At 43.0% G+C, this 15,584-nt stretch overlaps 1 protein-coding gene across 1 annotated transcript; it reads left to right on the top strand.

Moving 5' to 3' along the window:
• The first annotated feature begins 12,612 nt into the window (after positions 1-12,612).
• Positions 12,613-14,990, top strand: LOC6552081 (sodium-coupled monocarboxylate transporter 2). Its single transcript, XM_026976018.1, has 10 exons — positions 12,613-12,661; positions 12,774-12,883; positions 12,939-13,073; positions 13,134-13,293; positions 13,345-13,410; positions 13,466-13,517; positions 13,574-13,641; positions 13,695-14,108; positions 14,161-14,852; positions 14,912-14,990. The coding sequence occupies exons 2-10, from the start codon at positions 12,789-12,791 to the stop codon at positions 14,988-14,990; spliced, it is 1,761 nt and encodes a 586-aa protein (XP_026831819.1). The 5' UTR covers positions 12,613-12,661; positions 12,774-12,788.
• The last annotated feature ends 594 nt before the right edge of the window (positions 14,991-15,584 follow it).

The raw sequence follows: 15,584 nt of genomic DNA, 5'->3' as shown, positions 1-15,584 counted from the left end.
AAAGTGTAAGCAACAGAAATGAAATGCCAATGCCAAGACAAAACCAAAAACACATTCAACCCAGAATAAACAAGCGGAAATAATCAAAATGTTGTGACTTCTTATTTCGATGGGACTTAGATGGGTAGAACATTTTGTTTGAAGTATGTTAATATTAATTTCTTGTGCCAAGGAATTTGCCCAGATATTCCTTCATCTAAATTCATTTTTTCGAGTTTTGCATTCATTGTTAGACCCTTGTTCTTTGGCAGACTGAACTGGAACATTTCAATGACAGTGCCGAGCTCAGCTGCATTCAAATGTCATTTTCCATGCAGAAAAATGGAAAAGCAAAAGTCACGACAAGAGAAGTGAACACAACTTTAAACGCGTTTTGCGCGCGGTTTCAAACGCCACAGCGAGTTCTGGTAAAATTTTGTTGCCTAGTTTTGGGCCGCTGCTGTTAAATACACTGCTTGCTGCAAGGGCGCCGGCAAGCAGTGCATTTAATGCAATTAAAATCAAATATATACAGGGGCCAACATCTCGCCGTTTCAGCTCTGCACTTTGCCGAAAAGTCATTAAAAGATAAAATCGCAGAATCAATTAGCCAGAAACTTAAGCTGGCCGCGCTTCGGACTCGAACTCTTCTAGGGCCAAACGGCTGAAATCAGCTGTGCCAATTCAGACTTTATGGCTAGAAATAGCACTTTTCAATTAGTAAATATTTGGAATTGCTTATAAAATAACTTTTATTCAACAAAGTAAGAAAAAACAAAGCAGAGAATTTTAAATACATATTCCAATTGCACGGAACTATCTTTTCATCAAATCTTAACGCAGCAGTTCTTTCAGCTACTTCAGTTTCTAGCTAGTTTTCAGTTTTCAGCTAATCTAGACTCCAAAATGTGGTCAACCCAGCATGATGCTGCACTGAAATCAAAGCGAGGACCGAGTTCGGGCGCCATCCAGCCTGACCATAAATTGCAACACTTTTATCGCCGTCCCAGGCTCGCCTGCTGTTGTCCTTGTGCGCCGCCTATTTTTGCCTTTCCCGCTTCTTCTGCCGCTGCTGCTGCTGCACAGTTTCCGATTTCCGTTTCCGCTTTTGCGGTGGCCGCCTTGGAGCTGGTTTTTATTTGCCGCACACTCGCTCGCCTCGATGCCTGCATAAGTGGGCAGAAATCAGCTACTGCTCCTCCACTTGGCCACAAAGTTTGCAGTTCGCCATGCTGCTGTTGGTTTTTTGGCAAACGCATTTTTTCATTACTTTTCCACTGGCCGGCGGCCAAAATGCGAGGCTCGTGGCTATTGGGCATCGGGATTGGGTTGCTGGGTGCTGGATACTGACTACTGGGTACATGCCTGATGGTAGATGGCAAACGCATTTGCTTGCATGTTAACGGCTAGGATGGCACTTCCGCTCGCCGCCTCATTGGCCACGCCCCCAGAAGGCAGCCAACAGAAGGCAGTGCATGAAATACTTTTGTGCAATTGAAACGAATTGCGGAAGATGATTTATGCCACAGCATTACAGCCCAAATTGGTGCAGTCGAGGGGAAGTAGTCATGCGATACGCTTTATAAGGCCACTCGGATGATAGCATTATCCAAAATTATGGGGATCAAGAATGAAGTCGTCTCCTTGTAATCAAATGGACAGATTCTGCAATTGCTGACTAATTGATTAGCGAGAAACAAACTAATCAATATTTGAACTATAAATGTGCAAGAAACATTGAAAAGGGAATGCATAGCTGGGGTAAAGGAACCTATTTTTATTGATCCAGCCCCATACTGAGATCTCGATGCCCACTCAGTGTCAGTCGGGAGGAGCTCATTACAGGGCAATTAATTAATTGAAGCCTGCCAAATAACTGAACCGAGCTGCCAGCCAATATAGCCATAAAAGTGAATGGCCAACGGAGAGAACGGAGACCGAACGGAGACCGAACGGAGACCCAGGGATCCAGAATGAGGCATTGCCGGCTGGCCAAATAAATTGCCATAATCACTGGAGCAACAGCCGGAGCCACTCACCGTTCGAGATATAGGAGTTGGAAAAAGGAGAAAACAGGGGGCATACGAGCCGGAAAACAGCACACGGAGTGACATATTGGCCAACGAATTTGATTCGTCTGGCAGAGCTCATGGCATTTGACCACCGCCACTTGAGTTTGACTTTTAATACCCAGCGAATATGTCAAAGGCGAGCCAGTGCATCGTCCCCTTGCTCGAATTCTGTGGCTCTGTGCCGGTCAAACAATAGCTTCGTTAGTGCCTAAAACAGAGCGAATTCATTTCCATTTCCAAATGAATGGCTAAGCCTGCAAATTGCTGTACGACACACAATTTAAGGATTATGCACGGGATATGGACTTTTAATACGCGAATCCCTTCTTATGGACGCCACTCGCAACTTTGGTAGCTCAGCTAGGCCATACATTAGCATAAATTTGGCCAGCATTGTCGTGGTCGGATTCCAGGGCATGTGTCAGGACCCGATTGATGCCATGAATATTTTATTCACGTCGGCACGCTCCAGCTTTCGACCTCAAATCGAACCAATTCATATGTGGAAGAGCAGTTGCGGGCAATTTAATAGCTGCTAAATATGCAGCTTGTAAACACGGATTTTTAGATTAATTCTAGCACGGCTTTACGGATTAATACAGAGATTAATAATACTCCACCTTTTTAATAGAGGTTCGTTTTTATGCCACATTATGAGTACCAATGTAAATGTTTACTTAATGACACTATACTTTCTCTATACTAATAGTACGCTCAGTACTGTTTATAGAAACGTATGAGTTCGGAGGGTGGGGTCTTATGTAATCCAACCAACTGAATGGGGAAAATGAAATTTCGCACGAATTTACATTGCATATTGTTCGGCTCATCGACGTGCACTCCGCTGACAAATCGTCATTAATAAAGCCTGTATGAGTGCTGGCTGGGCTTTTTTCTCTGTGTAATCAGGGGGCGAGGGGAGCGAACTTGTGGGCGTGGCAACAATGGAGCTTCGTTAGTGCTGCAACAAACCTGGCGAGCGGCAATCAAAATTCAATTTATTTACGCACACAATTTGATTTTGATATTTTTCACGCAATTTTCGCTGGATTCCTTGCCGCTCGTTTTTTTATTTTGTGACTACCTCAGTCTGTGGAAATGAAATTTAATTGAAATTTGCTGTGGCAACACAAAGGCGAAATTAATTATGGGTGAAATAAAATGATAGCTAATAAGCAAAAACTAAAAATTTAATTATTTTCCTGGTCCAAACAAGAAATTACACGACATAAATTCCAATGCCAAAAATTGCCAGCCAGCTAATTACCTAACATAATTTATTTTAATTGTTATCCTGTAAAAAAAGAAACATGCACAAAGAAAAACCGATACATATCCTCAATGAAAATGTTTATCATCAGAACCAACCAACGTAATACACACCGATTTCGCAGTTGTTTGGCAAAAATTAAATGTAATTTAATAAACCGAAATTGGGCATTTATGTCGCTTGTTTGCGTTGGCTGCACACAAATATCAGTGTATATATTTGCACTAGTAATTTGCATTTAATTTCGCTATATGCAAATTTTAAATTACATACATCCCCTCCCCAGTGGCCACTGCCACGTATATATAAGTATATATGGGCCTTTAATTAAACAGGCATAAATGCGCCGATAAAAACGCTGCCTGATCGCTCCCAGATGCCGCAGAAGCCGCAGCCTTTAAGCGCCGTTTAAACTCGCTGGACTTGCGGCCCATCAGCAACCTGTCAAATGGAAAAGCACTTGTGGGCCAGCTCGCCGGGGAGCCGCCGCTTACGATTCCGATTCCGATTCCGACTGCAATGGAGATGGACATGGACATGGCGGGGGGAATATGCAGATGGAGTGTAATCAACAGCTTAACAAATGGATGTCCAGCGGGGAATACAGGTCGCTAGGTCCTGGACTAAACTGTCTTCGAAGTGGGAGGGTAAACTCTTGGAAAAATGTTAAATATTCACGCTCGCGTTTAATGTAGACTTAACGCAAATCATGATGAGATACAATTGTTCAAAGTTTATATATTTCACATCTCAGCATCAGACTCCACCAACTCATACTCCAAATTTTCGCATAGTCTTTCGTGTAGTCCATACTAAATATTTGCAATGACAGATGAAATCTACTAGAATTAGTTGTAAAAGCGTAAAAGTTGCTATTTGGTCAAGTGCATACCTTTCGAACGCGAGCTATCCGATATGTAGTGGCATCTCCATGGACAAAAGTTGCACTCCATCCGGCACTTTGTCATAATTGTTGAAATGCAATCGTCCGGCGACAAGTGTTGACAGTTAATGCACGCAAAGCTGTCAGCCAAACGAAACCAAAGGTCCGCCCAGCGAGTTGCAGTTGCAACAACTGATGATCCGCGGCCTTTTAAAGCTTTCAATTTGCACACCTGCTGGCGGAAGAGAGCGGTTGCACAGCGAAAAAGAATCGTTCGGTGGAAAATCGCTTTCATTTGACGGTTTAAAGAGGATAAAGAGGATTGCACAAACACAAACTATTTTTACTTTAATATTGAACAATAATTAGACGAACTACTCGCTTGCATTGGCACTTCTCCACAAGCATCTTACTTAATGGCGTGGTGCAGCTCGCTTTTTGAACCGTGCAGCAGCATCCCAACATCACGTAGTCTCGAGAGTTGTCTGCTCTGAACGCAAATTCCACAGTCAGAATGCCTAATTGTGGCATGTGCACATGCACACGGACGACAAATACAGCAGCAGCAGCAGCAGCAGCAGCAGCAGCAGCACATGCAACACATGCAACACAGGCAGCACACCTGCATGCAGGTTCGTAAGCTCATTACGCATACGCCGTGTGACAGCCCAGCAAACAATGCCAGCACGCTGCCGCCGACGAAGACAGCAGTGGAATCCAGAATCCAGAATCCAGGGAGGCCGTGGCAACAGCAGCGCCATCCCAGCTGCAGATGCAACATAACCACATCATAAACGTTGCAGCCACAGTTGCACGCATGAATTAAGCATTCCGCAAAAGTAAGTGCACTGCAGCGAGTGTAATGCGTGGCAATTGCCGGGGACTTTGGCCCACGGGTTTGGGCCAAAACACGTACCTGCCTCGCTGAAATGTCCCCGTTGCTGCCTTGTTTGCTCGCCGCTGCGTTGGCGGCTAACCTCCAGCTGAAGTTCAACACAGTTGCAGCTGCACTTGGATGCTGGACTGCTGCAGTTTCCCATGGACAATGTCAGTGGCAGCACGCACAAAATTATGTATGTCGTTTCAGAATTACTCGGTACTAGAATTCTTAAAGTGCAGACGGGTAACTCTTGGAATTACCTTTGGAAAATACCTTTCCAGCACAATTTTATAATTTTATTCGGACAACTATTTAAAAATATAATATTTCATTGATTCCATTTTCTGTGTGCAAAAATAGCTTTGTTGCTAATTATTTCTTTAGTAAAAAATCCAGAAAAGACAGAAATCATCTGAAAAGACTTTATGTGCTGGTTTTGCAAAGAAAACTAGAATTCTTAAAGTGCAGACGGTGAACTCTTGGCATTGCCATGCAAAACGCGTGGTCTTGTCCCAGATGCGATTCACGACCAAACTGTATAAGCGGCAATTCTGTTAGCATGCCTAAATCAATTGCACGGCTATTGCGGCGTATTTCTTTGAAAAATTCAATTGCCAATTGTCAATGTTATTTTATTTGCGCGCCTTTCCGCCGACTATAAATTTATCCTGGTCAGCGGCAGCAGCGGCAGCCGGCGACTCTAGACTGTTTGATACCCAATTTGGGAACGGGCGAAGCCAAAAAGTGTTCCTGGCCAGCGAAAAGCGGTGGAACTTTTCTTCACCCTAATGGGCAGCCAGCAAGAAAATAAAGTAGTACAAAAACTGAAAGAAAACATTCGCCACAAAACTCCCCGGCCGCAGTAAATTCAGAGGAGCTGCAACAATGGTTATAACTTCATTTCCGTGACTGTCCTGCATAGCAACTTGTGTACTAGTATATATAGCATTGTCCTTGTAGTCCTTAGCCTTCCGTAATTGTTTTTATTTCCTCGTTTCGCCGTGTGTTACCTTAAAAAATGTGAAATAAATTCCTGCAGCTCCTATTTACTTTTTGCTCCGAAAATATTAGTGTGTTTTGCACACTCTCCATTCCGGCTGCTGTCTTTTTTATTTGCGGTTTGCTTCCGCTTTTCCACAGAGTTTTTGGCCAAATTTTATTTACGCAGTTTATTCGATTAAAGCCCGGTTTGTTCACTCACAAAATTGCGCAGTAGAGCACTGTCAAATTTAATTTGACGAGGACGTTAGCCCACGACTTTTGTCAAAGAAACGAAACGAATTTTGCCAAAGGTGAGATCCTCTAAAAGTACAGACTTAAATCGAACATGTAACACATTGGAAGTCAGCTACAATACAAAGAAGTTATTTAAATTGCGATGTTACAGGGAACGAAACTTTTTCCCTTACAATGCCTGCTCAAAGAACTTTATTTCTTTTTTCGATTAGAAGTGCAGGACCGAATTTTCCAGATTTCTGAAAAGAATGGGAAAATTATGCGAGCAACTTTACGGGAGGCCTTACAAATTATTTCTACATTCAATTAAGCGAATCTTTAGAAATTCATGGCAAATGCTTGAGATTATGTAAATAAGTAATTCTACCAGCACAGAACACACACAGCACTTGGGCAAATTAACAAAATTTCAATCACACTTCATTAGCAGAGCGAAATTTCCATGCGTTGCATTTGCAGAAGGGCGGGAAAAATGGCAGTTTGTGTGTGTGGTGCGAACTACACAATGGTTGGTGGGTTGAGCACTTCGGGTGGTTTGGATGGTTTTTGGCAGGTGGTGCTCATGAGACAACACACCACACATTTAGCAAATGAAATGTTTCAAGAGGGAGACGGCTCTGATGATGACGGCCCAGTAGCATCGGAATTATCAGTCAGGCTGCTGAATATTTTAGCGAACCTGCCTCAGAGGCACTAAAAAAGGAAATGAAAATGCGTAGCTTACCCTGGCAAATTAATTGTTTCTAGGCAGACAAATACAAATAATAGGCTGCTACTTTCCACACCAAAATAAGTTTACTTGGACTTTGTTTACTGAGCTAGTTCCCTTATTTTTGATAGCTTTTAATTACTATGGCCACCTAAGAGAACCAAAAAATGCAGACAGATAAATATTTTTGCGAGACTTGAACAATGTTTGGCCAGCCAGGAAACTGTGCAAATATCAGGGCGAATTGAACAAAAAAGCGAGGCTGCGCATAAATTGAGATTTTTTCGAACGAGAGGTGCATAAAATACTAAATGCTCTCAAAAATATTACGTGGCTGCCTCGCAAGGAAGTGATGTGTGGGTATTTGGTGGCTTTGGGGATTTCATCGGGTGGCGCCGCAGACGGGTTGGCGGATGTGGGCGCCACGACTTCACATGTTGCCCCTGGCGCCACTAAAATATTATTTCATGAAATTTGCTTAAGGATGCAGCAGCAGCAGCAGCAGCAGCCAAAATGTTTGCTTATCCTTGAAAGTTTATTTTGTGCCGGAAATAAACAAAATTGCGCTCGTTTGCCGCCCACATGGGCTGCAGTTGCCCCTTTCTAGGGTATTTGGGTGCCTCCTGCTGTTGCCGTTGCCGATGGTGGTGCAAGCCGAAAATGCATCATCGTAATAAGTGGTGCGAGCTGAGCAGATGGGGAGCCAATGCAAACAGGTGTGTCGCCGCTTTATTGGCTGCCTCAAGTCTTTAAGAGCGAGGTGTTGTGGAGGAAACCCCCCGATCAAAGAACTCTTATGGAGATTAACCATAAAGGGACCCACTCATCCCCTCTTCCCGGCCCACTTAAGCAGCTTGATATAACTTTTATATATATATTTGACACGATGGCGTTGCTTTTCTGCTGCTCATTCACAAGCGCTGGCATATTTACTTCAAGGAAGCTTAAGAAATGCGCAGATCTCTCGCCGAATTTTTCTTCAGTGCGTGCTGCCCCATTTGACAAGCTGCGTTAGCCTTGACAGGACCTCTTCAGGAACTCAGGACTCTTCACTCGACTGCCGACTGCCGACTGCCGGCGGCGTTTGTTCGCCAGGCCAACTAAAATAAATACACAATGTTGTAATTTAGGAGAATATTTGCACAGCAATTATTTTCATAGCAGTGGCCGCAGTCGAGCGGTAACAAGGCCAAAAACAAAAGTGAATTGTTGGCCCAAACCACGGGACATAAGATCTCCGAGTCCAGTTCCCGGCAGCGGCAGAGGCCACTGCGAAAACATTTAATTGTTATTTTTACCAAATGAATGGCAAACGGCCCGCAGCACACGACACAAATTGCGGTGTGCTCATTACGGCTATCTGTTCTTGGGCGCGGAGCAGAGGGCAGGGGCTTGGCAAATGGGTTGACTCCGTCCGGGGGACTGGGGCTCCTCCGCTGGACTGGATGGCATCACCATCGCCATCGCCATCGCCATCATCAGACAGGAACGAATGGACCACCAGCGCTAACGCATCTGCCATCTTTCATGCCTGGCTGCTGGCCTGACACACACTCAGGAAAATGCCGTGGTAAAGCCCTAATTTTTACTTGGATTTATGGGCAATTCCTTGAGCGCGACACCGTTTCTCACAGTGCAGCGCGCAACAAAGCTGCATTGTTGCGTCGACCTGCGGCAGTGGGGAACGCATTGAAGCGAGTTGGCCAAGTGGAGCACTTCATTGCGTGCCCTGCGCCATATTTTTTCCACTAATTAAAATAAACAAAATGCCAGAAACCCTCAACTGGGCATCTCATCGCCAACTGCAGCTGCATCTGATATGCAGTGAGACAGGAAAGCCAGTTTGTCGGTGGCTGTGGCATTCTGGTTGTTAGATGTTGGCATTTTAAGATGAAAAGTGGCACAAGGTTGTGTTGCACCGACCGCAGTGGACAGCAAACAGCGCGGTTGATAGTGGCGACCTGTCCTGGCATTGACATCCTTTGAACATATCAATTGCGATGCCCGACAGTACAGTGAACTCTCGCACACAGGTCCTAACAGCCAACAACTACGAGCAATTGGCCAGAGTTCCGCCAATTCGACCCTCAAATTACGTATACGTAACGTGGTCGAGCGAGCAGTTTGGCAAGTGACTGCATACTTTTACATACTACAACATATAATTATTATCTTTCTCATGCATTTGTAGCATACACGTGCTTTGCTGACTATAGGTAGAAGGTGAAAAAGGGGAACAAGTATCTATAAGCACAGATTGAATTATGAAAGACATGACAGCCTTGAACTCCGCGGTCAAGGGAATAAAAACTGATTGAAAGCGCAGGATCCAGCAGAACATTTAACAACGCCCTGCAGGGCGGCACTTGTCTGTAGAGAACACTATACTCTCATTACGATTTCACATAATAATTTTAATAACAACTTTTTAATTGCTTATTCATGTACCGCCGAGGAAAACTGCTGACGGACCAGGGTCCGAGTCCTTAAGCAAAGAATCTTAGCGCTGTGCTGGTCCTGGCATAAACTTTTGCTTTTTAAATGTTTCTTTATTAGTTGCTGTAATTGTTTTTTGTTTTTGTTTTTTGTTTTTCACTGGGTTTGGAGGAAAATGGGAATACTCTTGGGTGGTTGGGTGGTTGGGCGGCTGCTTGTTTGGCTGTTTGGATGCTTTCGGTTGGTCCTGGAACGCTGAACACGGATTCAACTCTGATGCTGCGGTGGCTGTGGTTTCGCCTTGTTTTTGCTTCATCAAAGAAATCGAGACTTGAGTTCTGGAAACTTTAGCGAAATGCAGCTGCAACAAAGTTGGCCAAGAAATATGTAGCTGAGAACGGTTCTTTGTTCCCGTCTTCGTTTTTGGGACTGCTGTTTTGCCCTGTTTTATTTATATTTTTGGTTTTTTGTTTCCTCACGCTCAATGTTGTTGTAATTGTTTTGTCTTTTGTAAGCGCACCGGATATGCTCCAATTTTGCGTTGGACCATTGCGGAAATGCTTGGCAGCCGCACCAGAAGCGCAAAAAACTGTATCTGGTTATGTGTATATGCATATTTATGTAGCTACCATTTAAAGTGCTAAATTTATGCAATAAATGCAATACGCAATCCGCAGTGCTTAAATGCCTTTAAGTGCACAAATCGCCATTGCAATTGTGGTATATGTGAGCTTTAAGTTAATGGTAAATTTGAGAAATTAAAATAATAATTATTTATTTCCGCTAACAACTGGCACTCCAAACTCCGCAGGCATAAATAAATAAACCATATAAAAGCGAAAACACGTTCAAGGCAGAGCCTTCAATCATAACAAATGTATCCTTTTACAACGATTTTTGATAAATGTGGAATTTTTGTGTAGATGCTCGACTGCATGCTTATATTTCTAGCAACAAACGGCAACAATTTCAATTGTAATTTGCGCCTTTGTTTTGCTGGCCGAGGAGAAGTTTCTTTTGCCCGAAAACTTTTGGCAACAACCAAGACAGTCAAACCCAGAGCTAAAACCAATGTACAGAACGCATGAGACTGGGTAAACGCCACCAACTGGCAAAGAACACATAAATATAGGTGCAAATAGAAGCCAGAGAAATTTAGAGTTACAACTAAATTAAAGAAATGCTCCAGGCGACAAAATATTTTCCGAGGCATGCGAAACTTGTGGCAGGAAGGGCGGTAAGTGTCGAATTTGGCTGGTGCATGTGTGCAAGGAATTTACGCAATCAACATTAGCATGTTTGTCGAAACAGGAAATGCAATTTATTTTCAGCACTAAAGCGCCAAAATGTATTCACTTTCAGTTGAATTTGCTCAAAGATTTATATAATTTATGCATTGCTCTATTTTGGCGAGCACTAATTAGTTTATTTACTTAAAGGCTCATCAAAGGCAATGCCAAAAGCTGAAATAATAATTAAAAAGCAAAATCAGTGAAAGTGCATCCATTCCTACAATTTAGTAGTTTCCTCTTAGATGTCTTGCTCCTACTATCGTGTTCTGTGTAATGATGAAGGAGAACTAGAAGCTAAGCTCCATGCTTCGTATTCGCAATCCGCAGCCCGCAATTGAATGACAAGCTGATAACAGTTTAACACAAGTTAATTGCCACGAGCAAACAAACGAGCAACAGTGCTGCGAAAGACAAGGATATATGGGAGTAGTTCAGGATGAGGAACAAGAGCTCACGGGGTCAGGGGTCAGCGGTGAGTGGTGAGGGGTCAGGAGGCAGCCACAATCGCATATCCATGCATTAACACATTGGGGGATCAGGTGATGGACGGCGGCCATGATGTTGACATGTGTAAGTAAACTGGGGCGCGCGAATCGATGGCCAAATGCAGAGGCACAGGCAACTCGACACATGCCGCCGGTGGCAACAACAATTGCCAATTGCCGAGCAGCGAGCACCGAGCACCAACTAACAACTAACAACGTCGAGGAGCGCCGAGCAGCACCAGCTCATTAGATTAATGACGCTGGTAATGGATTAGCGAGCATCGAAGGCGACACCAGGCTACAGGACAAATGCAGGATGTGCCATTGAAGGAGGACGCAGGACGCAGGACAAAGGACGAAGGACTATGGGCGTTAGGGCGACAGGCGACTTTGTCGTCGGCGTCACTTTGTCTAAGCTGGCGACCAAACAGCAGTACGTAATTAATGCCGTAGGTCGGGTTCGCGATCTGGTTTTGGGTTGCCTAAACTGGAACCAGAAACCTGCCAACTGGACAAGGCACACATTTAGACACAAAAACACTTAAATAGATGTTTTAAATTTAACAATCTCTCAATAATAAAGCAGACGAATAATTAATTATACCCGTTACTCGTGGAGCAAAAGGGTATACTAGGTTCTTTGGTGAGTATGTATATACATATTCTTGATGAGGATTAATAGCCGAGTCGATCTGGTCAAAAATCTTTTGCCACGCCCACTCTACCGCCCACAAACTGACCTTTTTTTATTTGTTCTCGCAATTTCCACCGATTCTCCAGAAAATGTAGAAATGTAGAGCGAATGCTAGCTCTTGTTTTCAATTAGTTCACTTTCTTATCAAAATTACAACACAGTGCCCGAATTTAACGCATTTCAAATACCCTCCGTTGATCCTCATTGTATTAATACTTACTTACAAAATAAAGCACCTAGTTAGGTGCTCATAGCTGTAACTTGCGAACACATGTCTTAAAACAACTGTGCCTTCCCTGCACTCCAATCTCCAAACCATTGCATTCCCTCTAGTTTTGCTTATATTCTGGAAGTCGAAGTCAGTATCCAAAACCAATTGAAATAATATTAATAATATTTAATTCATTTATTTCATGATTAACTTATTATGATGCTTGGCTAAAGTTGAAAGTGTTCTCAGCAAGGGTATGTTTTTTTAAAGATCAAATCAAACGAGGTCCTACTAAATGTAAATGTAACAAAATTTGTGTTTAATCTTTTATTTATCTTATGTCACGAAACCATAAAATAGGTAATTCCATGTCTATCCAAGCAGCTCTAAAACTTGTTTTGCTGCGGAGCGCCATAAATTCACTAATTTGATTGTGATAGTTGGGTGGAGTGTGGATTTTAAACAAGTGTAAGCTTCGGATTAGTATATTTTCTCTCATGAAAGGAATCGGACGGTGATTTTGTACCTCTTATATCGCAGAACTGCTCACAATCTCAAAACATTCATTCCATTCGATACTTATTAGTTTAAGTGGCATAAATAATATTGGCAATACAACATTGCAGAAGTAGAGCAGGATTATGGACAACTACAGATTCGGCACAGCAGACTACTTAGTGCTGCTGGGTGTGACTTTATTATCCACGGGAACGGGGATATATTTCGGTGGCTTCAGGTGAGTGTGTTTGTATTTCAACTGGTCAATTCCCCTCAAACTCGATCTTCTCAAGGAAAAAACAGAAAGACCTGAAAAGCGCTTCAGAAGGCACTCGAAGAACAAATTTTGTGTCAGAGAAGATAGACGAGTATTTTATGGGTTCTCGAAATATGAAACTGATCCCAGTATCCATAAGTCTTATAGGCAGGTAAGCTTCTAGTATGCCGATAATTAACTACCCAAATAATACTTCCATTACTTTATTTAGCTTCGTATCGGGTGTCACCATCATTGGAACTCCCTCTGAGATTTATCATTACGGCACCCAGTATTCCCTCATCATCGTAGCCATTATTCTTCAAGGATTAGCCTTGTCCTATGTCTACTTGCCCGTGTACTCGGCTCTACAAATTGGATCTGCATACGAGGTGGGATATATGCGCTTTTTAAAACAATATTTATCTTAGTTTGCATTGTAGTACTTGGGAATGCGATTTAACTCGAGCATAAGGAGCACAGCATCTTTTATTTATGTCTTCAGTATTGTAAGTTAATGTTTATGTTATGCGTTACAAGCCTTGTAAATATTAAAAATTGCAGCTTACTTACTTGCCAATCGTTGTGTATGTGCCGGCGTTATCGTTGAATCAGGGTAAAATGAGTCTGTAAGAACTTTGCGAATTCATAAATGTGTGATCTAATCTCCAGTTTCCGGCCTGAATACCCACCTGATTGGACTGGTCATCATACTAGCTTGCGTTACCTACACATTTATGGTAAGCACTTCCTTTGACTTGGAAGTCACTAACATAAATGATTTCCATTGCAGGGTGGTCTTAAGGCTGTGGTCCACACGGATGTTTGGCAGGTGGCTGTTATGTTTCTCTCCCTGATTGCGATTGTCGTCTTAGCCATATACTACTCTAATGGCCTGGGAGCTGTTTTCGCCGACGCGGAACAGGGAGGACGATTGGTGTTGGCCAACTTGAATCCCTCTCCCTATGCTCGCAATACGATGTGGAGCGTTGTCATCGGAGGCTTCTCATATTGGACCTCTATTAATGGCTGTGGCCAGGTTATGGTACAGCGATACATGTCACTACCTTCACTGAAGAAATCTCAAACCGCTTCATTCATCTTCACCATTGGAGCGTCTATCTTCGTCGCTCTTTGCTCCTTTATGGGATTGGTAATTTTTTCAAAGTACAAGGACTGCGATCCTAGGAGTGCTGGACTGATTTCGGTGGGTAGATATATTTTAAAACTTTCCATACTGACAAGATCCTTTTCTTCAGAATAACGATCAACTTTTTCCCTTGTTTGTGGTTCAAAGTGTAGGGCATATTTCGGGAATGCCTGGTTTGTTTTTAGCTGGAATATTCGGAGCTAGTCTAAGTACACTTTCCTCGTGCTTTAACACGCTTTCTCTGGTCTTCCTGGAGGATATAGTTCGCGGATTCTTCAAGATGCAGCCCAGCGAGAGGGAGTCCACGATTCTGATTAAGTCCTGCATTATTTTCCAGGGACTTTTCGCATTTCTGCTAGTATTCTTACTACAGCACTTAGGAGGCATTCTGAGTGTCTGCAATTCGATATCCTCGATCACGGCAGGCACTTCTTTTGGAATATTCACATTAGGCATGCTGTTCCCATGGGCAAATACCATAGGCACAGCGGTGGGTGCTTTATCTAGTGTCCTGCTGGCAGGATGGGTTTCATTTGGATCGCAGATCGCCGCAGCATCGGGTCAACTGAAATCCCAAATGCTTTCCGTTTCCGTGAAGGGATGTGTGGGAAATGTGACTGAGCCCGAAGAGCCTTGGGTGGATCAGGATCAAGTGTTTCCATTATACCGTCTATCTTACCATTGGGTTGGTCCCATTGGAATCCTCACAGCATTGGTGGTGGGCGCACTAGTATCCTTGATAACCAAGCCCACTGATGTCAAGACGCTTCAGGCAGAGCTGATATCCCCAGTGATCCATAGGTCAGTATATACATTTTTGTAGCTTCAGAACACTGAATTCAACAAGAAATTTATTCTAGATTTCTGCCAAGGGAATGCTTCAGAAGTCGTAATTTGAATGAGCGGACTGAAGAGAGCCTAATCCGTTTAAATAAATAAAGTTGCGTTTTTTAAGTTGAGTGTGCCATATGATAAGATACATATTTATGTGGCCCGAAATTAAATACTTAAATTTGAATGTTATTATCAGCTTGGTGTAAAGTTCTTGATGACACCCATCGAAACGTAAAGCGCACATTTAATTACGAATTGTCAATTTAAGCCCTCAGCCGGCAGCTTTCTTCACACAAGTCGAGCAGACAAGTCCAACATCTGAATCAACCAATTCACTGGCCAATTCGCCATGCCAATGTTCTTTATAATATCAATAATAACTTAAGCATCTTTGCGTTCCGCTCCCCTTTTAGCCGACGTCTGCTGCATTCCAATTAGGCCGCATCTGCACATCGGACGACCAGTGAAACCTCAACAGTTTAATATATAAAATACAATTGTATAAACGGTTGTCTGTGTGAACGTATAGCTCAGCCTTGCTTGTTTTAAATGCTAATTTGAGTAAATGCCAAAAAGAGAGAAGCCTGTAAAAACGTCGAGAACTCTGAATACCCCTTAATGTAGGTTATTAACTAAAAACTGGGAGAACTCAAATCCCAAGGCTCATTTTAGCTATGAATCAAAGTTTACAAAAGTATT

This window comes from Drosophila erecta, unplaced genomic scaffold (assembly GCF_003286155.1).
Source record: "Drosophila erecta strain 14021-0224.00,06,07 unplaced genomic scaffold, DereRS2 tig00000000-arrow-pilon, whole genome shotgun sequence".
NCBI classification, from domain to species: domain Eukaryota; kingdom Metazoa; phylum Arthropoda; class Insecta; order Diptera; family Drosophilidae; genus Drosophila; species Drosophila erecta.
The sequence above is the reverse complement of the archived record's forward strand: the minus strand, read 5'-3'. Positions and strand labels throughout refer to the sequence as shown.